The sequence below is a fragment of the Triplophysa rosa genome, linkage group LG9, assembly GCF_024868665.1.
Source record: "Triplophysa rosa linkage group LG9, Trosa_1v2, whole genome shotgun sequence".
In the NCBI taxonomy this organism is placed as follows: Eukaryota; Metazoa; Chordata; class Actinopteri; order Cypriniformes; family Nemacheilidae; genus Triplophysa; species Triplophysa rosa.
The window spans coordinates 7,619,886-7,645,868 of NC_079898.1; the positions used below are offsets into that span (position 1 = coordinate 7,619,886).

Here is a 25,983-nt window from a genome sequence, read left to right on the forward strand (position 1 = left end):
GAAAAAACAATGCCACCCACATCTCGATGTACTGGAGGACTGTGGGTGAGTAAATTAGTAGCAATTTTTGAGTGAAGTAATGCATTAAGGAATATAAAATACAGTTAAAAAGACAATATCCCTTTTAATTTAATATCATGAAAAGGCACAAATACTGGATGCAATATTTGTATGCATGTTTTAATCATGGCCTATAAGTAACAGCAACAAAAACAGTATAAAAGGAACAAAACGAAATAAATAACAGAAATACAAAATAACAGAAGAAATGAGGATATGGTAAAAAAACTGGCCCGCATCCTATTTATACTTTTGGAGTCTGGCCCTCAAAGAAAAGTAGTTGAAGACCCCTGGTGTACAGGCTTTTACACCACTTAAGCGCGATTTTAAGCAGTTGCTTTGACGCGTTCAATGAAGATAGACAGCTTCTAAACGGTGGGACGCGGCAAAACGCAACGCGAGGTCCAGTCTGGTGTAAACAGTCATGGGCTGAAGGCTGCGTCGGTGAATCTCTGTCAGACAGCGCATCCGTGTTAAGTTCTCTTTCGTGCTTGAATGGATAAAACCATACAAGATTATGTCAGAAAGCCCGTTTTGTCTAGCATTTTCTTAAGCAAGACTTCAAAGTGTAAAATAAAATCTTAAATGAATGCAAAGAGTTGTGAAAATGGGAGTGCGGTGACGGTCAGATCTGCGTACTGAGACAGCTCTTAAAGGGGCCGCGTTCTTAAACGTGCTGCTGTGACTCCTGTCACTAATGTTAATCAAAGAACAAAATAAAAGAAGAAATCAATGTGATTTTGCAGCTTTAATGAGAATTCTTCTGCATTTAATTTATAATTTAGCATTAAAGACTGTAAAGTGTTTGAGAACTTCCTTCAATTTCTGTATATTTCATGATAGCTCTCAATTATATTGTTGAATGGCTATAATTAATGTTAAAATAATCAATTTAATAGAGACATCAGTTACAGTACTAATATCAAAATGTTTTCTTTCTTCTTAAAATGACGCTGTTAAAGAAATATGTTGTTTCTACATCAATTTGAAGATTAAATGTGAAATTATTCAAATGTAAAAGTATATTTTAAAATATTATTATTATGTGTGATTGATCGTGATTAAAATGTGTGATTAATCCGATTCATTTTTTTAATCGATTGACAGCACTAGTTTTCATAGAGGTCTTACACATTTAGGACCCTGGTATTTCAACTGAACTTTCTCTCTCTGTAAGGTTTACATGCTCTGCTGAGCAAAACAGAAGTTGCCTATCGGTTCCCTGAGCTTCTGCCACTTGTAAGTTTAGGGTTTTGAGTAGTTTATGCTTTTTACAGAGAGGTTTGGCACCTTTTCAGATCTTTTTTTCTATCACAGAGTGAACTGAGTCCACCAATGTTGATTGAGCACCCGCTCCGCTGCCTAGTGCTCTGTGCCCAGATGCATGCTGGGATGTGGAGAAGAAACGGCTTTTCGTTGGTCAATCAGGCAAGAAGCTCTGGCTTCATTTGAATGATTTGGGCTTTTTGGAGCTATATGATTGATAGTGTTAATGCTTTTTCATAAAAATGCGTTTAAATTTGTTTCAGATTTATTATTATCACAATGTGAAATGCAGGGTGGAGATGTTTGATAAAGACCTCATCATGCTTCAGGTCAGTAGTGTTCACAAACCTCGAAAAAAGACTTTCACACAATGTCATGTAATGTTTTTTTCTGGAAACTTCTGTCGAGCTTCAGATTTTATTTTAGTCATTCTTTATGATGCTTTAATGTATGTATACCTTGTTTGTCACTTTGAATTAAAGTGTCTGCTAATTGAATATAAATGTTTGGATGTAGGCGGGAGCTTCCATGATGGATCCAAACCACTTCCTGATGATCGTGCTGAGCCGTTTTGAGCTCTATCATATCTTCAGCTCGGCAGACTGCAGGAAGAGATACAGCCGAGACAATGCTAACAAGGTCTTTTTATCTTGCCATCTCTTATGCTCTCTGCTCTCTCTCTCTACTGAAGCTGTGATTTATGTTGCTAATGATGGATGTGTGTGTGTCTGTCAGGATGTGGTTCAGCAGAACAACACTCTAATTGAGGAGATGCTGCACCTGGTCATTATGGTCGTGGGTAAGTGCTGATCATCTCTCAACACGCTGCAGCTTAGTCTGTTATTTTACCAGATTAGACACCATAGACGGTAAAATGACAAGTGTTGTTTTTTCCTCAGGTGAGAGATACACAGCAGGTGTTGGTCAGGTGGAGGGCACTGATGAGATAAAGCGAGAGATTGTTCACCAGCTGTGTATTCGACCCATGGCACACAGTGAGCTGGTCAAAGCCCTGCCGGAGAATGTGAGTCAACACTCATAGATGAGATCTTGACACTGCTGGTTATTTCTTTCATCTGATTCATGTCACTAAAACTTTTGAGCTTTTGCTACAAGCGAGTACCCTTGGCTTGTTGTGAAACATCCTTAACCTTGGTAAAATTGGTATATTACTGCTTTTATTGAAAAGTCAATAACAATATGACAATGACAAATATTAATAATACATTATTAATAATATGTTTTTTTCAAACTGCTACATTTATATAAATTGTATGATTGCAGGTACATTTGTCTGAATATTCCAAATGTGTCTTATCCAATAGGGCTGCATAATGTATAGTCGCAACTAAAAAATTTTTTGGAAGATGAAAGTTATTGTTTACATAATATATTGTGTGTGTGTGTACATGCATGTAAATAGTTAAGAAATATTTACATATGTGTGTATATATATATAAAATGTATATATATAAAATGTATATATATAAAATGTATGTATGTATGTTTTCTTAAAATTATACATGCATGCATTTATATATACATATACATATATATAATATAAGTTTGCCTGCTTACAAAGAAATGAAGGGTCTATCATTTTTATGGTAGGTTTTTTTTGACTGATAGAGACAAAATATTTAAAAAAATCGGGGGAAATTATTTTATATGAAGGTTATAAATTGATTTGCATTTCAGTCAGTGAAATAAGTATTTGATCCCCGAGAAAACATAACTTTGTACTTTGTGGAGAATCCCTTGTTGGCAAGCACAGAGGTCAGACATTTCTGATAGTTGGTCACCAGGTTTGCACATGTGTCCGGATACATTTAGTCCACTCCTCTGTCAATCTTTAAGGTTTCTTGGCTGTCGCTCAGCAAATTGGAGTTTTAGCCTCCTTCACAGAGGTTCTATAGGACTAGGGTCTAGAGACTGGCTAGGACATTTAATGTGCTTCTCCTTAAGCCACTCTTTGGTTGTCTTGGCCATATGTTTTGGGTCTTTGTCATGTGAAAGGCACATCCACGACCCATCTTCAGTGATCTAGTTAAGGGGAGGAGGTTCTCGTCCAAGATTTTACGGTACTTGGGCCCGTCCCTCAGCCCCTCAATGCGGTGAAGTCATCCTGTATACCTGTAGCAGAGAAAAAGCCCTAAAGCAGAATGTTTCCAACACTGTGCTTCTCTGTAGACATGATGTTCTTGGGCTCATAGTCAGCATTTCTCTCCCTCCAAACACAGGAGTCCATTTTGGTCTCACGGCACTTTCTCCAAAGCCTTTTCTGAATCATTTTGATGTTCATTGTCAAACTTAAGACGAGCCAGGCGGGCCTTCTTGTGGAGGAGGACCTTGCGGGTGCTTCAGGATTTCAATCTATTGTGGCATAGCGTGTTACCAATGTTTTGCTTGCTAACTGTGTTCCCAACTGTCTTGAAATCATTAACATGCTTCTTCCGTGTAGTTCTGGGCTGATCTTTAATCTTTCTCATGATCATCTTTACCCCATTGGGGGAAATCTTGCAGGGAGCTCCAGACCAAGGGCATTTGATAGTTATTTAGTATTCCAACAGTTGTCTCCTCACCAAGCTTCTGTCTGTAGCCTATTCAAGGTTTGTTCAGGTCTCCAATCTTGACGCTGACATCCTTTAAAACCTATTTGGTCTGGACCATGGTGTTGGAGAGGTTGAACTGGAAGATACAGATTCTGTTGGCAGGCATCTTTTATATACATAACAAGCTGATTTAGGAGTACTTTCTTAAAGTGACAGGACTAATCTGTGGTCCATATAGGCACATAACCAATCTGTGGAGCCAGAATTCTTGCTAGTTGGTAGGGGATCAAATACTTATTTCACTGACTGAAATGCAAATCAATTTATAACCTTTATATAACATTTTTTATTTATTTTTTGTCTCTATCAGTTAAATTAAACCTACCATAAAAATGACAGACCCTTCATTTCTTTGTAAGCAGGCAAACTTACAAAATCAGCAGGGGATCAAATAATTACTTCCCTCACTGTATAAATACTATACACAGTACACACACATATTTTATGTAAACAAAAACTTATAAACGATTCGTCACGTTTTTGCAAAATCAGAAAGTTTATTACTGTCACTTAAAACAAACGTCCACATTTGACATTCAGAAAATTTCACCTTTAACAACATTTTAAATTGTGTATAATAAGAGTCTATATAATCAAAAGTGCTGTTCATGGTTTTAACATGCAGGGGTCCAGGCTCTTATTATGAAGCCAGTGTACCAGTCATTTCAGTCAATGTCACAATTTCCATTTTCATAGAAAATTCTGCAGAATATTATATTTCTCCTTGTTCTCTTCCTGTTAAACCGAAGACAACTTTTCATGGCTTTTCTGTTCCGTTCCGTTCCTGCCCTGAGGCTGTGGAGTAATGTACCACCCTGCAATTGGTCGTCCTTAAATATTGATACATTTGAATCCCATCTTAAAACTGCTCTTTTGTCTTCAGCCTGACAGACTTCATTTCATTCATACCCGCTGTCTAGATTTCTGGCTTGGGTAGGGCTGGAATCCGTTTTTTCATAGTGATTTTTTGACATTCGGTTCTGTTAAGGGAGGTGGACCGTCTGACACCTTACAAAAAGTGCATAAAATATGCAATTTTGTGCCTGATCTTGGACACCGTATGCATGACAATCCTTACTGAAGTATTGAATTTCTTTTCCAAAGCTTAAATTTAGATAAAGTCGAGCAGTTCTTTACCTCCTCTTTCTGTGACGTGAATGCCACCTAGTGGTAGTTTGAGTACGTATTTTAGATTCCTTCTAAAAACCATACAGAAATAGAATCATCATCTCTGGCTTTTGTCCTCAGGAGAATAAGGAGACGGGCATGGAGAGGGTCATTGATAGCGTGGCTTTGTTTAAGTGAGTGTCCTGAAGAAAAGAGTGCTTCATGAATATTGTTGGTTTGGTTTGTGTGAGACCCTGTTTGTGTTGTGTTGGACAGGAAGCCTGGTGTGACGGGCAGAGGACTTTATAAACTCAGACCAGAGTGTGCCAAGATGTTCAATCTGTACTTCCATCATTACTCCAGAGCAGACCAATCCAAGGTAACAGCACGTTGTACATACTTTTTATGGCCCAAACTGTTCCGTTTTAAATGATTGTTTTGAATGTTGTATAGGCTGAAGAGGCTCAGAGGAAGATAAAGAGGCAAAATGGAGAAGATTCAGGTAACTTTTATAAATTGAGAATGTAATGATGTGTGTTACACCGTGTCTACACCGGACGCGACGGGTCGCATTCAGTGTGGACAAAATGTAAAATGATAATGGGTGCGTTTCTAATGTCTTTTGTCGTGTTGCATCGCACCGCTCGCGTCCGGTGTGAAGTTATATATCAGTCAGAAAGTACAGAGAAGACATTTGCAATCATCTCAGACTGAATTATTTCATTGTTTTCCCCTTCAGTTTTACCTCCTCCCGTTCTTCCTCGTTTCTCTCCGCTGTTCGGCAGCCTTGTGAACATCCTGCAGTGTGACGTACTGCTGGGGATTCTGGGAGCTGTACTGCAGTGGGCCATGGAGCCCAGCGGAGGACATTGGTCTGAGTCTATGCTACAGAGGGTACGTCTGTGTGTAAGAACTTGTCACAAATGTCAAGATCTGCTTTTGTGCCATTCGTCTGGAATGATCAAAGCTGTACTCTCTGACTCCTGCAGGTGCTGCATCTTCTAGGCATGGGTCTGCTGGAAGAGCAGCAGCATCTCATGAGCAGTACAGATGATACCGACACCAGCTTTAACTTCACGCTCAAGATCTCCAGTAAGGATTTCTGTCTCATGGCTCACTTCAGTGTCATTTTTTTAGACGGTTGAACTGATGATTTTCTTGTAGGACCAGGTGAGGCTCCTGGAAACACTCCCAGCATCTTGGCTTTATTGGAAACCCTGCAGAACGCACCTCACCTGGAGGTGCACAAGGACATGATCCGCTGGATTCTTAAGGTAAAGCAGATCACCGTCTGATTACAGAGCCATCTGTTATGAGAACAACTGTGTGATTATTACAACTGTCCACTAGGAGGCGGCAAAGATCGACATCTGCCGCCTCCTAGTGGACATAATTAACTATGTCCTAGTTAACATAATTTTACTAGCATAAAATGCCCTGATTTCATTTTTGATTTAACAGACGGTGGCTCACATCAAGACCACCCGTGAGTGCACAGCCAGTGCGGCCCCCGCTGACAGCTCAGGACACAGCCAAGAGGAGGTGAGTCCAGTAAACATCACACACTCCCATCGTGAACCTTGAATGTCATAATATTGTCTCGCTGCATGCGTGTCTGTACGCAGACGGTGCGGGATAAAGATAAGGCGGAGCGGAAGAGGAAAGCAGAGATGGCACGCCTGCGGAGAGAGAAGATCATGGCTCAGATGTCAGCGATGCAGAGACACTTTATCAACGAGAACAAGGAGCTGTTCCAGCAGAGTCTGGAGGAGCTGAATGCCACCACTTCAGCATCACTGGAACACAGGTGTGTGTATCGATCTATATATCTCTCCACTTAAGTATTATAGTCTAAAAACTCAAATTTACATGAAATGGTTTTACCTAATGAGTACAGTACATAAATGCACAGTATGCTAACCTTGCTGACTTTCTGTCTTCTGTAGTCCCAGTACGTGTGACAGTACTCTAGTGTGTGTGGGTCCACGGCGGTGGCATGCCGGTGGCAGTGACAGGAGGCAGGTGGTGACGTGTATCCTGTGCCAGGAAGAGCAGGAGATCAGAGTCGACGGCAAAGCTATGGTGCTCGCTGCCTTCATCCAACGCTCCACGGTTATGTCCAAGAACCGCAAGAGACCTCCATATAACCCGGGTCAGTCCAAGTGTGTAAATCATCGTAATCGAACTTGTTTTTTGTCCGGTCTGTTTTGTGAATGATGTTCTGTGTGTGTTTAACAGATAAGTATGACCCTCTCTTCATGCACCCTGACCTGTCGTTTGGCACACACACGGGCAGCTGCGGGCACATCATGCACTCGCACTGCTGGCAAAGGTGAGAGCACCATTCAAACAGCGAGTGTTCGAAAAATATCCACTTTCGGTTTAATGAAAGATTGTTGAAAACTGTCGAGTCGTAGAGCCACAATTCTAGCTTTCGTGTTAATGATAAATGTATTCATTCTTCAAGTTCCATAGAATTCCTCATTTTTAAATATTTTGCAAGGAATTACCAAATGAATTAGATTTGTCATAAAAACATATGTGAGGCTTATGTATAATATAATAATTAAATGTATCGATATATGAAGTTGCTGACAAAGATTTTTGTTTCACACCACACTGTAGTAACGTCTGTATTTAGTAACTGTGTGTAATGTCTCCCCCTGCAGGTATTTTGAAGCGGTGCAGGCTAAAGAGCAGCGTCGGCAGCAGAGGCTCCGCGTTCACACCAGTTACGATGTGGAGAGTGGAGAGTTCTTGTGCCCGCTCTGCGAGTGTCTGAGCAACACGGTCATCCCGCTGCTGCCCCTCACTAAGACCACCTGCAGGTACTTTTAACACATACACCAAACTGATCCAGTCCCCATACTGACGTTAAACTGGAGCGATGTGCATTAGTGCATGAGCGGACCTGATGGAGTTAGTGTAATACGCTTGTCTGTGATAAATATGGCAACCTCTCTGATCCTTTTGTGTAATAGAGTCTAGAAGCCCCTCTCACACGAGCTCAGTATCGCTATTAATATACATCTGCTTGCACGCTAAGCTCTCGATGTGCTTAATAACTCAGATACACACTTAAGTCCATTTATCTGTGTGTTTGTGTGTAGCACTGATCAACCTGATCTGAAGCAGTGGGTGAACATCACCTACCAGCAGACCAAAGCCCTGCACTCTGCTCACAGGAAGACCACGCCCAACAGTAAGTAAGCCCAAACCCTCTGAGATACACGGAGACGTGATGAGACACACAGTTTATTCAGATTTGCTTTGATGCCATCCTACCTGCTGATGATGTCTGATGAGGCAACACTTTGTTTTGGACACGTACAGGTGATGAAGGTGATGAAGAGGCAGACAGTGCTCATGACTGCCATCCTCCTGATGGCTTCAAACTGGACCACACTCCAAAGTAAGATAACTTCCAATTACCCATAATTCCTTGCTCAACATGTCCTGGTCTAGTCTAATGAGGCAACACATGTCTGTTAGGAATCCATACTCAAGCACCATAAAGGAGATGTTGACCACGTTTGGCACTTCCACGTATAAAGTTGGTCTTAAGGTGCATCCCAATGAGCAGGACCCCCGCGTGCCAATAATGTGCTGGGTCAGCTGCGCCTACACCATCCAGTCCATAGGTCAGGCCATTTGAAAATCCTTTTCAATAGCTTTCAGTTCAAGAGTACTAGTTAAGTATTGGGAAATCTTTATTTGTCACACAGAGAGATTGCTGGTGGATGAAGAAAAGCCTTTGTTTGGAAGTTTACCATGCAGACAGGTACTTGGATATTAAAATGGTTGAATAAATATTAAACAGTAGTTTGCCTGAACTAAGCGGCCTCTCTTGTGTGTGTAGGACGACTGCTTGAGCTCTCTGACTCGCTTCGGCTCGGCATGCTGGATTGCTTCATCTCAAGCTGTTGTACAGAGTCATTTTATTAGGCTCCTAGCAGGTGGGAATCCGCACTCATTCTGCTAAACCTAGATCTATATACATAGATGCCTCATTAGCAGCCGTTTCTGTTATACATATGGAGTGTGTCATAGTACACTGGACCTTTAAATTTCAACTGATATGTTGCATGTAGACGTGTCTGGAGCGGTCAAATGTGGCATCTATGTGTACATATCTATGTTGCGAACCACACAAACCAGTCATTCTGTCATGATTCTATTATTTTAGTGAATAAATGATAACACCCCATGCATTGATCTGAATGTTTGTCTCCGTGCAGCCCTTGTTCCTGATTCCCAGGTGGAGAACACCCCATGTATTCTGGATATAGACATGTTCCACCTGCTGGTTAGTAAACATTAGAAAGTTTCTTCCGCTTTGACAAATAAAATATGGCATCGATAATTGTGATTTTGTTACAAAAGCTGTATGCGTAAAGACGTTCTAGGTGATGTTTGGGTCAGTTGTTTGTGATCACCTGTGTGTGAGATGTCATCTGAACTCTGTGTTTGTGTGTATGTGACAGGTGAGCCTGGTGCTGTCCCATCCAGCGCTTCACTGTTTAGATTCCTCAGGGATGAGTTCAGATACAGCACAGCTGTACTTCCTGCAGCTGGTCACCGTTGCTCACCTGGTCCAGATTCTCCTCACCTCCATACCAGGTCAGCATCCTCCCCTTCATAATCATTAATACTTCTGCATCGTCTGTAAAAATGTTTGGGATGATGTTCATGGTGTGTCATCAGAGGAAGTACAGATGGAGCAGGAGAGCGGAGGAGCAGAGAGGGTGGAGGAGGAGAGCGTTTGTATGCTATACAACATTTTGAGGACACACCTGAGCAGGTGAGAGGTCACAGTTTAACCTGAGCCTGGTACTTGTGTTTTTTCTTATGAGTTTTATCTGCATACTTGTACAGGGCTCCAGACTGCGACTGAATGGTTGCATTTTTTACAAGTACTCGCGCATGTGCGACCTGCAAATTTGGAATTTCTTCTAGTTGTTATTTCATGTGGAAAGACGAGTAGAACGCGAGCCCGCCACCTGTGCAGGCTGCGTGTGATAGTCAGCTGCGCGGGTCACTCGCATCACTGATGTTTCCCGCGGACGCGCACAATCCAGGTCGTCAATGACAAGTTTACACACACACACAACGTGAGCGCATTACAATTACATTTAGTCATTTAGCAGACGCTTTTATCCAAAGCGACTCACAGAGAGTTCAGGGAGCAATAAAGCGATATGTCATACAGGAGCAATAATACAATAGGTGCTAATACCAAGTTACTAGTTTCAACAAAAGCAAGAACAATACCTGTTGAGAGAAAGAGAGGGTTCGTTTCTTTCTCATTTGCGTGTCAAGTATTCACAGAAGAGATGGGTTTTAAGTAGTTTTTTGAATGTTGTGATAGAGATGTGGTTGACCGGACCGAGTTAGGAAGAATGTTCCACCAGGAAGGAGTGCGATTTACTGCCCTTATGAGAAGGCAATACAAGACGCTGCTGGTTTATATTCACATGTGTTGTGTGAACATGAGTGTCCCTAATACACAATAAAATCATTGAAAGAACATAATAACACGACACCTTTCGTTTTGCTTTAATGTGTAACACTGTTAACAATTTAATATTTACTTTTTGACAAACATAATGTCTGTTGGTTCAAATGAATTCAGATTATAGTCTCCAGGGCTCGACATTAACGCTTGTCCGGGACAAGTGAATGTTTTGTATGGGCAAGTGAGAGAGAATTTTACTTGCCCTACCGGACAAGTAACTTGAAAAAAAATAAAATAACAGTGCGACATATACAGTATGTAGAATAATAAGAATATGTGCATTAGACAGAGCTGTGTGTTTGTGTGTAGTGCGTTTGTCGTGGTGGTGCTTGTTGTGTGTGACAATAATCAATGGCGCTCCGCACTGAGTCCATGTAACTAGATGCGGACGCAGAATCCTGTTATTTAAATGTCATCTGGCTGTTCTGTGTGTCTGAGTGAATTATGTGCACAGTTTAACATACAACACGATATAAACACGGATTTATCTGCGTCTGCACTGTATGAGGATATGAACACATGGACTTCATCTCAAGAGTTGCTCTGAGAGTTCTTTTTACCAGCGTTTTACTGTTTGACTGAAGATATCGGCAAACACACAAAAACTCGAACGTTTTTTTTTCAGACAAAAAATACTGTAGTGTACTATAGTATTTGCTTTTGAAAATTGTAGTGCCCTTGTAGTGAATTGATAAACACTGTATACTATAGTAGTTCAAAATCACTATAGTATCTATTTTTACTGCAGTTTACTATAGTAAATACTATAGTAACCTACAGTAATTTATGTGGACAAATATACCACTATTGTACAGTAAAAAAGGAAAAACACAGAACTTAGAAATATTCAAACAAATGTAGGTAATCTAAAAATGATATGGCCCTAATTTATCCTTCTGTATGTAACATGAATGTCTTTTGTCAGTTATCTGTCTATTCATAATGAACTACACTTGCTCATTTCTGCCTGTGCTACCAAACTTTAAACCATTGTAGCACCAGTGCTGTGTGCAAAAAAAGTTAATTTACAGCCTTAACACTAATAATAATTACTGCTTGCCTTTGTTTTATAGCAGTCACTGAGAGTAGACCTATAACCAAATTCAGGTGGCCAAAGCGGACACTAGTTAAAATGCTTAGAAGCAAACTTGACCAAATCCGAAACAATTATATTGATTATATTATATTATAATTCAAATTAAATATAATTTTTTATCTTTGGACAAGTGATTTTTGTACTCGGACAAGTTAATGACAAATTTACTTGTCCGAAGGACAATCACATGACAATGCTTTATGTCAAGCCCTGAGTCTCTCTTTTTAGCACCAATCAATAACAAAGCTTCTCTGTAGACTCTGGCTCTTTTTAAATAAGCAGAACCAAATCTGCCGTCATCAAGTAACTTATTTGTCAGTATCAGTATACAGTTATTTTGGGGAAAATAATTGAATAATCGCACTGCAGGCTGATTTAAGGTGTGCCCCTATATTTTTTGCTTGCGCTCCTAAAAATTTCAGTCAGTGGCTACAGTGCTACTAGTAAAAAAGTTAGTCTGGAGCCTTGTTGTTAGAAACAACACATCTCATTGTTAATATACAAAACAATGATATGTATACATATTAAGAATATTATTAATATGAATTATTGGACTGTTTGTTATTCATTAAAAAGGGTTGTGTTTAATGTCACACAATGCTTTCTTAAAGGGGTCCTATGGAGCGAATAGGTGTTTTTCTGTGTCTTTGGTGCGTTGTAAGTTGCCCATGCATGTATTAGACACGTAATATTTCAAAAATGAAAGTGTGGGAACAAAAGATGCATTCTATCTAAAAGCGAATGCTCACCCAGACCTGCCTGAAACGCCTCGTGTAACCACACCCCCACAAATCTACGTCAGTTGGTGGTATGATTTTTTCTAAGACCGCCCAAATGTATACGCAAGTAAGGTGGGTGTACCTGTCAGCACAATTGCTTTGGAACCTGATGTTCCAAATATGGTAAGAGGCGTTAGATTTCCCTCACACGCTTGCAGTATTCGACCAATCACTACGCACTTGTTAACTGGCCAATCATAGCACACCTCGCTTTTCAGAGCCATGAGCTTTGTAAAAAATCAGCTCGTTTCAGAGAGGTGGGGCAAAGAGGAGATACAAACATGCGCGGTATGTGGAAAATACAGCGTTTTTGAACCTTAAATCGTGTATACACATTACGTTACATCTAAAACAAATGATAATATTCGTTTTAGCCGTGTCATGTGACCCCTTTAAGATTGATTTGTAGATTTTGCAAATATGTTATTTTCCACATTCCCACTAAAAGGCGTGTGTGTTTGTGGTTGTGCGCGCGCGCGCGTGCGTGTGTGTGTGTGTTTTTCAGCAGACTGCGTGAGGTGAGCTCAGGCTGGCATCTGTTGCGCTCTGTGAAAGCAGGAATCCTGCCCTTCCTAAGAACAACGGCCCTGTTCTTCCATTATCTGAACGGAGCTCCGGCACCACCTGAGCTACACGGTAAATCTCTCACATCCATCTCTCCTCTGCTCATCTCTCATTGTGAACATACGTTAACTTATATCACTGCTCTGGACTGCGGTGTGTTCAGCTGTAGGTGTGGGTGAATGGGAGGCTCTGTGTGGATACCTGTGTCTGCCCTCCAACCTGCTTCAGCTCTACTACAACAACCGGGAGCTGCTGGAACCTCTGCTGCAGGGGTGACAATCTCTCTCTCATACATAACAGTCTCTGAGAGCTGTGTGCACCTGCCCAGCATTTCTTGCTAATCTGTTTCTGGAATGATTGATGGTCTGATGAAGATCTGTTGATGTGCAGGTGGTGCTCTCATCCAGGTGTGCTGCAGGGTCTTCACAACAGCACGACCCTCGTCAGGTCTGTCCTGCACTTTTAAGCCCTCAGTGTTCACTACAGCTTCCGCACCTGTTTCATACTTCATTTATTTTCATGCCGTTTCTTGCTTTAGGTTTCCCAGAGAGTCCAATCATCTGATAGAGCTGCCAGAAGACTACAGCGCTCTCATCAACCAGGCCTCCAGCTTCACGTGAGTCACTTCTTTCTCAAAGATTTGTGTCGTTTTGTTTTATAGCCGAGTTGAGCATGTCATTTTCTGGGCACGCAGGTGTCCCAAATCAGGCGGCGATAAGTCTCGTGCTCCCACGCTGTGTCTGGTGTGCGGTGCCATGCTGTGCTCTCAGAGCTACTGCTGTCAGACCGAGCTGGAGGGCGATGATGTGGGCGCGTGCACGGCGCACACCTTCGCGTGCGGGGCCGGAGTCGGCATTTTTCTCAGGTGTGCGCATGTCATGTCTTTACAATTTCACGTTCTTTAAAACTGTTTATTGCTTCTGTGTTTTTTATGTAAGCTTATACAACTACTCATTTGGACCGTATTAAAGTCACAAACTTGAATAACTGATGCTTAATGAATGGCATCATGGGATCATTTGCGTTTTTATGTGTCAGGGTGCGGGAAAGTCAGGTGCTGTTCCTGGCTGGTAAAACTAAGGGCTGTTTCTACGCTCCCCCATATCTTGATGACTATGGGGAAACTGACCAAGGGCTCAGGTATGACATACACATCCACTGATTCGGTTTTAAGCATACAGTTACAGGTTATACAAACGTGTGCTGTGTTTGGTCTCTGTTAGACGGGGAAACCCTTTACACTTGTGCCAAGAGCGTTACAGGAAGATCCAGAAATTGTGGCGCCAGCACAGCATCACAGAGGAGATCGGCCACGCCCAAGAGGCCAACCAGACTCTGGTGGGGATTGACTGGCAACACCTGTGAAGTCATGTAACACTTTATCAGCCTCAAAGGAACAGCTCACCCCGAAATAAAAGTTGTCATTTTCTGCCCTCATGTCATTGGAGAGTGTTTAGAACGTGAGGGGAGATGTTTTTTATATTGTTGATGCTGCTTTTTCTTATAATGAAAGTCAATGGTGACCGAGTCCGTCAATTCGTTACATTTTGTGTTGTGTGTAGGATCGAAATCGACACGGGATATGAGGGTGAATAAATGATAACATTTAGGGTGAATTGTTCCTTTAACACATAATAAGGGGACCTGCACATCCGGGCTAGAGGTTGCCAAGGCATCACCCAAGGCCTCTTGCTCTACCCCTTCATCTTTCTGACAGTGGATGAATGCATGACTTTTGCTTCAGTCTTGGGGGAAATTTTTCCCTCCCCTTTTTTCTTTTTTTAACATGATATACTAATTTAAAAAGATATATAGCCAAGGTATTGAACTGCAACAACAATGCAGTTGCGACACAAATACTCTTGCTTCAAGTAATATTAAATTATTTTCAAGCCTAGTTTGTTGAAACATATTGAAGAAGGTTCTCAGATGGCTGGTAAGCACAAATGTCCATCAGTTGCCGTGCAGGTTTAGCGCCACCTGTAGGCTGTACAGCATCCTCTGCCTCCCCATTTAAAATGCTGCAATATGGTTTTGTTATGGCCACCTAATTAATGTGCTCGGAGACATCCATACAAAACAAGCCAATGTGAGGAAGAGCATGTGAACTTGTCCTTCAAGCGTCTGGTTTACGTTTGTGTGTATGTGTGTGTTCGAGAGAGTGCGTTTTTACTTGTTTAGCTTGTATGTTTCTAATAGGATGGATTTATACGGTGGTCAGTTTTTACCTTCTTTTGTGACGTGTGGTATTTGTGTTTCTCGCAGGTTGTTTGTTGTATTTGATCTTTGGAAACTTGCTTTCCACGAATTGAAGCGGCTCTAAACGTGATTTCGACATGTGTGCCGTGCCGTCTTGGTTTGTTTCTGGTTTTGCTGCCCGTAACGGAAACAGACTTTTGTTTTTCTTTATAGCGGCCTGATGCTTAAGTACTAAACAATTTATTTCGGGTCAGACATGCGCATACAAACACACTGTTGCTTCTTTGGTTTTCTGGTTTTCACGCCTCACTCGATTCAGATAAAACCGTTTCTAATCTGAGACTCTTCCAGCGGGTGCAGCAGTATTTCACATCACAACCTGACTTGTTAATATGTGAATTCTTGTATAAATGGGTACATTGTACTATACTGTAAAACGATGATGAAATAAAACAGAAAAAAGATTTGTGTTGCGTGTCACTGACTGTAAACTACGCTAAGCCATATAAGCAGAATTGTTGAATGGTTTAACCGAGCAGGTGAGGTTAGTGGGTTTATGTAGGTGAATATGTGATCCTAATTGATAGTAAATAACCTATTTTGCTTGCTACTGCTTTTCTCCAGTGTGTCCTAGTTCTGTCTAAACCCAGTGTTCATCCAGGAACACTGGAATAAAGAGGATTACACCGAGAGTTTAAGCCGCTGGCCAGCTCACTGTGTTTAGACGTTGGAGTCTTTTCACGGGTCTTGACTAAGGTATTCCTTGGCACCAAATTATGACCCACCACCGTCTTTATTACACCTGGATTCCAAGAGAGGACACCTGTTAGCATTTGTTAGTGTGGACCTGCCTGATGTTTTGGTTCTGAAGGGTTGCTTTTATATGATGAAGTTGCTATGACAGTTGGTTACTGAAGTGTATTACTATGTGTTTATGATTATTGCTGCCGTTGCAGTTCATAACAGCAAAAATTGACTTGTTTTAACCACAGACTAGATTAAATATAAATTGACGTTTATAGACACTTGATCTACATCCACGGGCAAATTTAAGAGAACATTTCATTTATCCTATTTTATTTGTAATTTACTATTTATAGGTAGGTATGTGTTTAGGCGAAAGGATGATTTTTGTTTTATTCTGTGAACTACTTACAATATTTCTTCCAAATTTTAAACAAAAATAGTTGCATTTATTTGCAGAAAATGAAAGCTGAAAAGACGCTCTGTATTTTTAGACCTCAAATACATATTCACTTTCAAGCAATACAACAGTAATATTTCTACATGTATTTAAGAAAAGTTCACAAATAATTTTTGTGTGATAACCTTGGTTTTATCACAGGTTTCATGTGTCTTGTCATGCTGTCAGTCTTTCACATTGCTGTTGAATGACTTTGTTGAATAATAAAAAAAAACTCAGGCGTGACAGACACTGGACTGGAATGGACACAATACTGTACATCTAGAAATTGCTGATCAAAGAAAAAATTTGGAATGGTCTCTTATTTTTTTCTGTGGCTGTCTGGTTCACTTCAAACTTTAAGAACTTTTTTATATACATATGCTCTCTCTTCTGGCAATATAGGCAACATCATTTGGTCTTGAAAAAACATTAATGCATACATCAATAAATACTTTGTAGGACAAGAATGTCCATCTCTATAGAACATTTGCTTTACTTCTGACTACCAAATCGTGCCAATGGTAAACTAAAGAAAGAGAATATAAACTAATGTCCCAACATACTGGTTTAATAGGAAACAGTTTGCATTATACAGTATATGTATCCTTGCAAAATGAAAAAGATTCAAATTTGAAAATGTTATAATTTGTGTGATGCTTGATGTTTTCCTCTGTTATAAATTGGGGTATGTGTTTATTTTGGTAAACATTGATAATGTCTAAAGACAAACACAAGGTTTTCTGTACAGTATGAGATGGGTTGACTCCTGCAGCTGTACCTGTGTGAGATGCACCTGTCCCAGAGTTTCACCTGAGAAGGTAAGCTGCTTCCCAAAGCTTATTGACCGCTCTTATGGACTTCAGAAAATTGCAGATGACAGATGTCCTGTTTAACACGGCCCACGCTTGGATATACCTGCTCACACTGAAATCACCTTTTTGAAATGTACTCCGTTTAAGCAGGAACTCTGTCATGAGGTTAGAAACAGTGGTGTTTTTAGTAAGACCATACTATAAATATCAAACCATAGCTTTTTATGATCACGTTTAGGTCATTCTGTGGTTCTGTTGAGCTATAGGTTATATTAGTTATTTAAGGTAATCCTCCTCATCCAATCGCGTAAAGCCGTGTCCCGCTGGGCTGCTGCTGTTCAAACATCTCTCACCTGAGACCAACTCTACAGCCACTTACTGACATTCACCTCTTTTAAAGAATAAAAAAATAATAACACTGAATCTCTAACATCTTTATCTCAGAAAATGGAGTTGCCTACATGATCAACTCAATCCACAAAGACTGACATTACTGCAAAGAAAAATGGTGAAATGTACACACACAAGTACCTGTCAAAATGAAGAAGAAAAAAATCACACAAAAGATCAGAAACAATACAACTGCTTGGGGTTCCTGACTTAACGTAAAAAACAAACTAATGGTTGAACAACAAACTAATGATGAATGAAAAGAAGCTTTTACAAGTTGTTACTCTTTACAGTCATCAGGCAGTTTGAGAGGCAAATGTTTAACCCGAGAACTGTTAAGTATCATGTGCTGCTCTTACATCAGTTGTGTCTCTGTTGTTACAGGAATCTTTTGACAACCATCTCACAACGTAAGGCCTGTTAAAGGCAGCGTTGAGTAAATAAATACAAGGTAGCCTAATGTCTGAGAGATGACCGGACACATGAAAACACATTTATCCTCAGCTGCCTGTGGAAAGCTTCTGTGTAAGCAGTTCCAGAGAAGTGATTTTGGATTTTTATAGTATTTCAGGTGAAAAGACGCAGTATGAATGTATGTGTGATGCTGTCGGGTTAAACATCAGCTCGACTGAAAATATGAGGGACAAACTTTATATTTTCTCAATGGCTACATTAACACTAGGCTGTGAGTATTGAAGATGGTTAAAAATTCATTAAACCACAAGTTATATTTTTTTCTATAAATTATAACATTTTAAAAAATAAACTTTGTATTTACATGTGATTTCAGATGAGAACATGTACTATATATCAATTTTTCTTACTTTTCTTCCCTCCCAATGTACAGTATGTTCGTATGTAGGGGGAGTGGCCTCAGTCCCAATGGGCGGGGCATTCTCAGCTTTCTGCAGGAGCTTGTTCATCTCCCTCCTGTACCTGGTTTCCTTTACCCAGCGTCTTTATCTTTGCCATGACACCAGAGATGGTCTCCTTCACACTCTTCTCCAAAAGCCAGCCCTCACTTTCACTCTCTGGATTCTCTGGATCTGCCATGGTTTCCAGAGCGGTGGTCAGGTACTGCAGTCCTACAGTCACGATAGCCTATAACACAAAGCAACAACAGCAGTTTACCATCAAACTTAATCTGAAGTGATCCATGTCTCAGAAACATTTGTGTCCACTAAGGTTTTGGCTTTGTTTTTTACATCATCAATGTGCTTCTATTGTTGTGACTCATTTAAATTCCACTTTTCCATGAAAAAGATTGAGGTCTCTTTCCATTCCCTCAGTTGGAATTAAGGTTAAACCTTCTCGAACTAATTTTGGTATCACATCAATAGTTACGCAAGAGTTCATCTTCAGGTCCAGTGTGCTGAGATCTGCTAAGCTCTCCATATTCATACGTGAAGTAGTTCTATAAAAATAAATACAAAACTGTGTTGGGCAGGTTTGAACCAGTAATAGTTTCCATTTTGGAAAACAAACTCATGGCAGCCAGCCATGTAATATATTTAGTAATATCTTGTGAGTCAATCCAGGAACTTATTGTTATGGGTCACAGTTTGATGAATGATGCAAGAGTCATTTTAGGGCCGGGCGCCCACTCCCTCTCAAAAGAGCTTCTCTCTCTCCAGGCTTCCCCGCAGCACTCTCGATACGACGGTGTGCTGGGCGACACAACTTCTCACTGCCTTCCGCAATCTCCACTTGACGTTGCGTTGGCCGGCGGTAACACCAGGCAGGTTAGTCAGCAGAGCCGTCAACCTCCCCGGGGTTCCGCCCCGTGCGAGGTGACCGCTCTGTCAGCCACCGAACCACCCCCCATGGCACGGTGAAGCAGATCGTCCCTCTGGTTCCGCTGTCACGGTACTTGGGCGCTTGGCAAGTGCACCAGCCCGTCACGCTGGCTAGAGAGGACGATCCGTCTTGGTTATGTGATCCAGTTCGCCAGGCGCTCGCCCAGGTTTCGGGGCATTCTCCACACCTCGGTTCGAGGGGAGAACGCTCCCGTGCTTCGGGCCGAGGTTGCCACCCTTCTGGCGAAAGGTGCGATCGAACCCGTCCCTCTAACCAAGATGTCTTCCGGGTTTTACAGCCCGTACTTCATAGTGCCCAAAAAAGGTGGGGGGCTGCGCCCCATTTTGGATCTGCGCCTCCTGAACAAGCACCTGCACACCTGCTGCCATTCAGGATGCTGACGCAGAAGCGCATCTTGGAGTCAGTTCATCACCAAGATTGGTTCGAGGCAATCGACCTGAAGGACGCGTACTTCCACGTCTCCATCCTTCCTCGACACCGGCCGTTCCTACGGTTCACGTTCGAGGGAAGAGCGTATCAGTACTAGGTCCTGCCCTTCGGAGCAAGCTCTCCCTGGCGCAGAGCTCCTCTTATCTCCGTCCTTATCAGTTCATCCTGCAGGCTAGAGCCCCCGCCACTAGGCGTTTGTATGCTTATAAGTGGCGTCTCTTCTTGTCCTGGTGTTCTTCCCACTGGGGTCAGCTTTGGCCTTCCTACAGGAGAGACTCGAGAGCAACCTCTCCCCATCCACGTTGAAAGTGTATGTAGCCGCTATTGTTGCTCATCACGATCTCGTGGAGGGTAAGTCCCTTGGCCAACATGACCTGGTCACCAGGTTCCTCAGGGGCCTTTTGGGACCTTAATGTGGTCCTACTGGGTTTTTGTACGGCCCCTTTTGAGCCCCTCAGAGATGCCAGTCTTCCTCATCTGATGATTAAGACGGCTCTCTTGCTGGCGCTCGCTTCCATCAAGAGGGTGGGGGACCTCCAGGCATTCTCCGTGTCCCATGGGTGTCTAGAATTTTGGCCCGGTAGTTGTCATGTTGTCCTGAGACCCCGGCCTGGTTACTTGCCCAAGGTTCCCACCACTCCCTTCCGGGACCAGGTGGTGAACCTGCAGGTGCTCCCCTCTGGGGAAGAAGACCCAACCTCCAACGTGTTGTGTCCAGTACTCGCACTGCGCCTCTACTTGGACTGCACGCATAGCTTTAGAAGCTCTGAGCAGCTCTTTGTCTGTTTTGGGGGACAGCATCAGTGGAGGGCTGTCTCCAAACTGAGGTTGGCTCACTGGTCGTGGATGCCATTACTTTGGCATACCGGTCCCAAGATCGCCCGTGCCCTCTTGCAGTGAGAGCCCACTCCACCCTGGGTATGGCCTTCTCGTGGGCACTGGCGCAGGGTGCCTCTTTGGCAGACATATGTAGTGCTGCGGTTTGGGCTATGCCCAGTACCTTCGCGAGGTTTTACAACCTCCGCGTGGAATCAGTGTCAGCCAGTGTCTTACACGCCACCGCCGTGTGAGGCCGGCAACTGGGTTGGGCATACACCTGCGAAAGCGCCTTCTCCCCCTCCCTGGGCGAGTCTAGCGTGCTATTCTAGCCTCCCTACTTCCCCCCTACAGGCATTCCATCCATCACTAAGCATTGGCAATTGTGGTAACAGACCGGGCGGAGCTGTCTGTTGGAACCAAGTCCAGTACTGGTAGAGTCACCCCTGCTCAGGTGGAACCCTATACTCGGACTGTTGCCCCATATGTAGTGACTCCACTGCAGGGTCGTCCCGTATGTTGATTTCCTCACTCTTGGTTCCCCTGTCGGTGAACCTGTGACCGCCCCTCTGGTGGGTTACCCCACCTGGGTTCTGTGCCCCCTACTCGGGCTGGCGCATTTTTTCGCATGTTGTTCTCCCCACCGGTGAGACCATGTTGGTGTCTCCACATGTAACCTACCCTTGTGGTAGGATGTGGCCTCCGTAGCACACTCTTCAACGAGGAGAGCAGTGTTTCCCCAGTGTTCTTTATGGCGCCGGGTGGCATCTCGCTAATAGAGAGGAACGCCACTGTCCGTGATGGCCATTGGTACGAGCCTCTCAGGGTTTGCTACTAAGAACTGATCCCACTGGAAGATTACGTCTCGCAGTAGAACTCACTTGTGACTCGCTAGTCTAGTCAGTGTCGCTCCGCTAGAGGTCGTGATACGGCTCAGCGCCGTGGCGTGTAAAGTAGGGGACCCAGTCTGTCTCTCAACACAACGTTGAGAGACCGACTGAAGGGTAACGTCTCGGTTACGACTGTAACCTCCATTCCCTGATGGAGGGAACGAGACATTGTGTCTTCATGCCACAACGCTTCGCCGAACCGCTGCAGTGACTGGGAGATGTCTCTCAGGTTCTTTAGCCCTAAAAGATGAGTGAATGGCCGCCGCCACCTCCCTTTTATACCCATATGCACGGGGTGGGGACTGGCGTGCGTGTGCCATTCGCCAAGCCCATTGGTGTTTTAAATTCCTCTCGGAGATGATAGGTTCTCAAGATCAAACCCCAGTCTGTCTCTCAACAAAACATCTCGTTCCCTCCCTCAGGCAACAGAGGTTACAGTCGTAACCGAGACGTTTCTTTAAGTGCCCTTTTGTGCCATAATCCTGTGCCCATAAGGAGGTGCCATTGCAAAGCCAAAAATCATGGGGGGCGAAGTGTCCATCGGTTTTACCCTTCAAAATCCTTCATTCCTACGGGCCCTTTAAAGTGGCCAGTTATAAGCACTTCGGTTTGGAACGACCCTTCAGTATAGCCGCTATGATTGTTTTTACTCCGAAGTGCCCTTCTAAGGGCAAAATATCCCGTTTGGAATGCACCAAATGTTGTCAAAACGTTCACCGTTCACACAAATCGGCGGAAATGGCTATAAATGCTGTCTTAAATATGCCAGGCCTATAGTTGGCGATGTCACTTTGTAGAAAATGTACACATTCGTCTATAGAGTGGTGAACTTTGAACAAGTAGCCAGGAACTTTGGCCAAGGCCAGCCCAAGAGGCCATATGACTGACAGGTAAAGCAACCAATCACGTCTCGTTTTGTGCCGCGTCATGTTTAGAGGCATGAAAATGTCCCCACAGTAACCGACCGATGTACATTCACTTACTGGTAAAAAGTTAACAGCAACAACAATGTTTATGAGTTTATGCTCTGAACCTCGCATACTTTTAAGAATTAAGCGTTTAGTCGATCGTGATAAATTATTATGGCAACCGATGTAAACATAACAGCTTACTTCTTCAATCAGACAGCTTCGTGTTGTTTCCAGGCGGACCGTTAAAAGAATGCGACACGCACGTCTCACGGAAATCCTGTAAAATTCAACCAATCAAATGACGACTTTCTAACAAAAATGAAAAGCTGAAATGTTTCCAGAAAAGTGTGCCTTATGCATCAGACGTTCAGCCAACTACTGTCACAGTTTTTACAAATGTGCGTTTTTGTAGTTCACACTGTAGTGGCATAACTTAAAAAAATGTGCACATTGAAACTCATTTCAATTTGCGTTGTAGGCTCCTAAAACACAATTTTCGTATAAATAAACATTCAAAATGTAAAAAAGTGGTGTCAACTCCCCCTTAGAGAAGCCACTGTAAAATAATGTTTGTTGCTCTAATTTAAGTACAGTCAACTTGGCTTTACAAATCATTTCAGCTTTTTTACATTACTTCAACACACTGTGTTGCAATTTCAACTTACAATTTCAACTTACTGTGTCATTTGTGACCCTGTATTATTTGTAATATTATGTTTGTTTGCTAAACTGGTCTGTTTGAAAAGCCGTACACACTCCACAGTGGTTGTCACGTTTACTTAATCAACACAGAACGTGTCAATCAAATTAATAAAACAATTACTTAACTCCTTTCTTTCAAGCCTATTTATATTACTCCTTACGACCAACTGACCTTATAACCCAGCAGTGAACCTCATGATCTCACAACGCTGTCTTCATGGACCATCAAAGTAAATGTAAGATCAAGGGTCTGCTATTGTCAACACGCTTGATTCCATTTTCTCCATCAACCCACCTCTAAGATAATAAACAGCAGCACGAAAGCACCGATACTGTTCATCGTGCCTCCATAGTAAGAGACGAGAGCCTCACGGCAGCCTCTGGCCCAGATGTTCAGATCTTCAGTGTGATGGTCATAGCTGTAGTGAGCCGAGTTGTTGGTCAGGTGATGCTGGATGCAGGGGCGAGGAGAGCCAGGATTGCAACAGCTGAAGGGAACGCTTTCCATCAGATATTTGCCTTCCACGTTGCTCTGGACACGGCTGAAAAATTATGAAAACTGTCAAATAGTCATGAAAAATTTTGAGGCATTTTTTTCAATATAATGTTTTATAATTGTAATCTCTTTGCATTCCTCTGCTTCAAGAGTGATGAGTTCAAGTCTTCATGGGGTTATTTTAAGAGCCCGTTTGTTTACTGGATAAATGAGGGAACTGTATTTCAATAAAAATAAAAACCACCCTTAAATTACATTAATGAACATCTTGGATTCCTTGTTGTGCTAAAGGTTAAAAATGTATCGAAAAATAATAGGAAAAGTGTAAACAATAACGTTGCAAGTAAACAGTAAAGTGTCAATGGAGTAAGATTCTGACATGATCTCATGAATCTGTTCCCTCATTCACTTCCACCTTTCCCTCTTTATTAACCCCACCAGATTTCAGACATTATTTGCCTATAGGACACCAAAAAAAGTTTTGATTTCTTCTGCATTTAACAAAATAGTTTACAGAATTTAGGCTTTGAGTGTCACATTTATGTCTGTTTCCCTATTTAGTTTTCCCCGTTTTTGCCATTGGCCTTAATTTTGCCACCATCCCTTACCTGTACCTCGTTTGTTTAACTCGCACCTGTTAGTTGTTATCGTCATCACTTGTACACTATTTAGCCACTGCCTTTTTCATTTGTTCTTTGTCTTGTCGAAAGTGTTGTAACTGCCTTCGAGTTCTGTTGTTATTGTGTGTATAAGGTTGCATAATAGAAGTTTTTTGGGGGTTACAGGTCCTCAAGATGCAATCACGTAATCTGTATCCGCTTAGCTGCTGTCTTAAAAAAACTTTCATGACTTGTCTTATGGATAACATTCTTTACTAGTTAGTCCTAATAAAATGAAATGTGTAAATTGAAAGCCATTCACCTCATATATGGTCACTGGTAACAATTTACAGAAGATTTTACTTTTTTTAAATCGAAATATCATAAGAAATCGCACGAAAGTTGTTTTCCAGATCCCACATCTCGACATCGATTTCACACCAACACTTATTGACTTATTACAACAATATTCCTGGCAAAACAGCTTCACAATACTTACACTTTAACATCCTCATTGCTGAAGTCTAGGTAGCGGTTGCTAATCCACTGGATCTCAAACCAATCCTTGTAGTTGTTGTTGCCACAGCAGCGGAACTCGATCTGGGTAATATCCAGGGTTCTCTTCATGAAGCATCGTCCCGGTGTGTCCGTGTCTTTGTAGTACTTCATTCCGTTCCTCAGGCCTTCAGCCAGAGTGAAGTGCAGAGAGATCTGCATCAAGAAACACAGCAGGGCCGCGACAAAGAGAGCGATGCAGAAAACAACACATCCACTCATGTAAGTCTTCAGCATGGGCTTCCACTTGCTAAATTTCGCTGAGTCGAGGGAGTCTTGGCACACTTTGCCCCCAAAAGCGTTGATGCCACAGGCCGCCAGTCCCAGCAGGATGAGCACGTTGGGCACAAAATGGCTCTCGTTGTTATCCATTATCTCGCTCCTCTTGCGTAGCTCAATCTTGAAGAAAATGCCCATGCTGAAGATGAGGATTGCAGCCATCATGCAGAGCCAATACAGGAGCCACAGTCCCTGGGCCAGCTTAACCCGCTTGGCCAAGTCAAATTTAACAGGCATCAAAGCCATGATTTTGTTCTTGGTATCTTTTCAGTCACACTGATATCTGTTGCAGGCTACTTGCGTTTGCAATAAGATGTCCTGTTGTAGTCTTATTTGTTGTTTTGTTTTCTTTGCCTCTTCAAAATCTAAAGGTTGTAGTCCAACAGCCTAGTATAGTAATCCATCATTAAAGAGAGCCACAGAAGATAATGTATCAAGGATTTCCCTCTTCAAACCCATTCTGTTCACCCACATTTCATGAACGTCCATAAAGTTGGCAACTAGAGGCCTACGCCTCTGGAATTTCACATAAATCCACCCAAAATGGAGTTCTGGGGAGCTCTGTGGCTGTTCCCGATGGTTCCCGTCCCTACTAAAGGGGGTGGCCGGCTGAGGAGCCGTGTGATTGTAGCATCAAGTTCTTTTACGTCATACTAAAGCCCGGTAATCGGCTCTCATCCCATTTACAGATGATCTGAGCACTATAATCCTATATCTACCTTTGTAATTGGTTAGTTACTTTAGCATCAGTTTCCTCTTTTGTCTTCTGCGTATTACTGGGCTGGAAGTTGTGCTTGGATAGTCCTCAAAGCCAACAATCGTCAAAGAGCAAAAGTAGGTTGGATGTATTTTCCAAGACGGTGTCAATTTTAGAATTTACGTTTATGCATTTGGCAAATGCT

General features: G+C 42.3%; 2 protein-coding genes across 4 annotated transcripts in view; one reads left to right on the forward strand and one right to left on the reverse strand.

The window, feature by feature from the left end:
• Positions 1 to 15,662, forward strand: part of ubr2 (ubiquitin protein ligase E3 component n-recognin 2) — a 39,766-nt gene extending 24,104 nt beyond the window's left edge. For 2 of the 3 annotated variants that reach the window (XM_057341597.1, XM_057341595.1), the window contains exons 16-47: positions 1,238 to 1,299; positions 1,378 to 1,488; positions 1,590 to 1,655; positions 1,843 to 1,965; positions 2,062 to 2,125; positions 2,226 to 2,350; positions 5,187 to 5,239; positions 5,322 to 5,424; positions 5,499 to 5,547; positions 5,785 to 5,939; positions 6,035 to 6,137; positions 6,210 to 6,319; positions 6,507 to 6,587; positions 6,671 to 6,852; positions 6,992 to 7,197; positions 7,284 to 7,377; positions 7,715 to 7,873; positions 8,156 to 8,247; positions 8,379 to 8,457; positions 8,538 to 8,686; positions 8,771 to 8,826; positions 8,905 to 9,001; positions 9,284 to 9,351; positions 9,530 to 9,665; positions 9,750 to 9,846; positions 12,941 to 13,071; positions 13,163 to 13,271; positions 13,390 to 13,446; positions 13,538 to 13,615; positions 13,694 to 13,864; positions 14,038 to 14,139; positions 14,223 to 15,662. In XM_057341597.1, the coding sequence (XP_057197580.1) occupies positions 1,238 to 1,299; positions 1,378 to 1,488; positions 1,590 to 1,655; positions 1,843 to 1,965; positions 2,062 to 2,125; positions 2,226 to 2,350; positions 5,187 to 5,239; positions 5,322 to 5,424; positions 5,499 to 5,547; positions 5,785 to 5,939; positions 6,035 to 6,137; positions 6,210 to 6,319; positions 6,507 to 6,587; positions 6,671 to 6,852; positions 6,992 to 7,197; positions 7,284 to 7,377; positions 7,715 to 7,873; positions 8,156 to 8,247; positions 8,379 to 8,457; positions 8,538 to 8,686; positions 8,771 to 8,826; positions 8,905 to 9,001; positions 9,284 to 9,351; positions 9,530 to 9,665; positions 9,750 to 9,846; positions 12,941 to 13,071; positions 13,163 to 13,271; positions 13,390 to 13,446; positions 13,538 to 13,615; positions 13,694 to 13,864; positions 14,038 to 14,139; positions 14,223 to 14,364 (3,410 nt within the window). In that variant the 3' untranslated portion in view covers positions 14,365 to 15,662. The remainder of the gene's footprint in view (positions 1 to 1,237; positions 1,300 to 1,377; positions 1,489 to 1,589; positions 1,656 to 1,842; positions 1,966 to 2,061; positions 2,126 to 2,225; positions 2,351 to 5,186; positions 5,240 to 5,321; positions 5,425 to 5,498; positions 5,548 to 5,784; positions 5,940 to 6,034; positions 6,138 to 6,209; positions 6,320 to 6,506; positions 6,588 to 6,670; positions 6,853 to 6,991; positions 7,198 to 7,283; positions 7,378 to 7,714; positions 7,874 to 8,155; positions 8,248 to 8,378; positions 8,458 to 8,537; positions 8,687 to 8,770; positions 8,827 to 8,904; positions 9,002 to 9,283; positions 9,352 to 9,529; positions 9,666 to 9,749; positions 9,847 to 12,940; positions 13,072 to 13,162; positions 13,272 to 13,389; positions 13,447 to 13,537; positions 13,616 to 13,693; positions 13,865 to 14,037; positions 14,140 to 14,222) is intronic. The other variant, XM_057341598.1, reaches the window with a different exon arrangement.
• A 1,274-nt stretch (positions 15,663 to 16,936) lies between these two features.
• On the reverse strand, positions 16,937 to 25,665 carry prph2b (peripherin 2b (retinal degeneration, slow)). The gene is made up of 3 exons (XM_057341599.1): positions 24,747 to 25,665; positions 23,448 to 23,694; positions 16,937 to 18,687 (listed from the first exon to the last, which is right to left on the reverse strand). Exons 1-3 carry the CDS (start codon positions 25,325 to 25,327, stop codon positions 18,484 to 18,486), a joined length of 1,032 nt encoding a protein of 343 aa, XP_057197582.1. The 5' UTR covers positions 25,328 to 25,665; the 3' UTR covers positions 16,937 to 18,483.
• Positions 25,666 to 25,983: the final 318 nt, after the last annotated feature.

Excerpts from the sequence above, each read along its gene's own strand:
- prph2b (XM_057341599.1), bottom strand. The coding sequence starts at position 25,327 with ATGGCTTTGATGCCTGTTAAATTTGACTTGGCCAAGCGGGTTAAGCTG. Across the intron at positions 23,695-24,746 it reads AGCAATGAGGATGTTAAAGT|CCGTGTCCAGAGCAACGTGG; the intron begins GTAAGTATTGTG and ends ATAATTTTTCAG. Across the intron at positions 18,688-23,447 it reads TGCTGTTTATTATCTTAGAG|GCTATCGTGACTGTAGGACT; the intron begins GTGGGTTGATGG and ends TTTGTGTTATAG.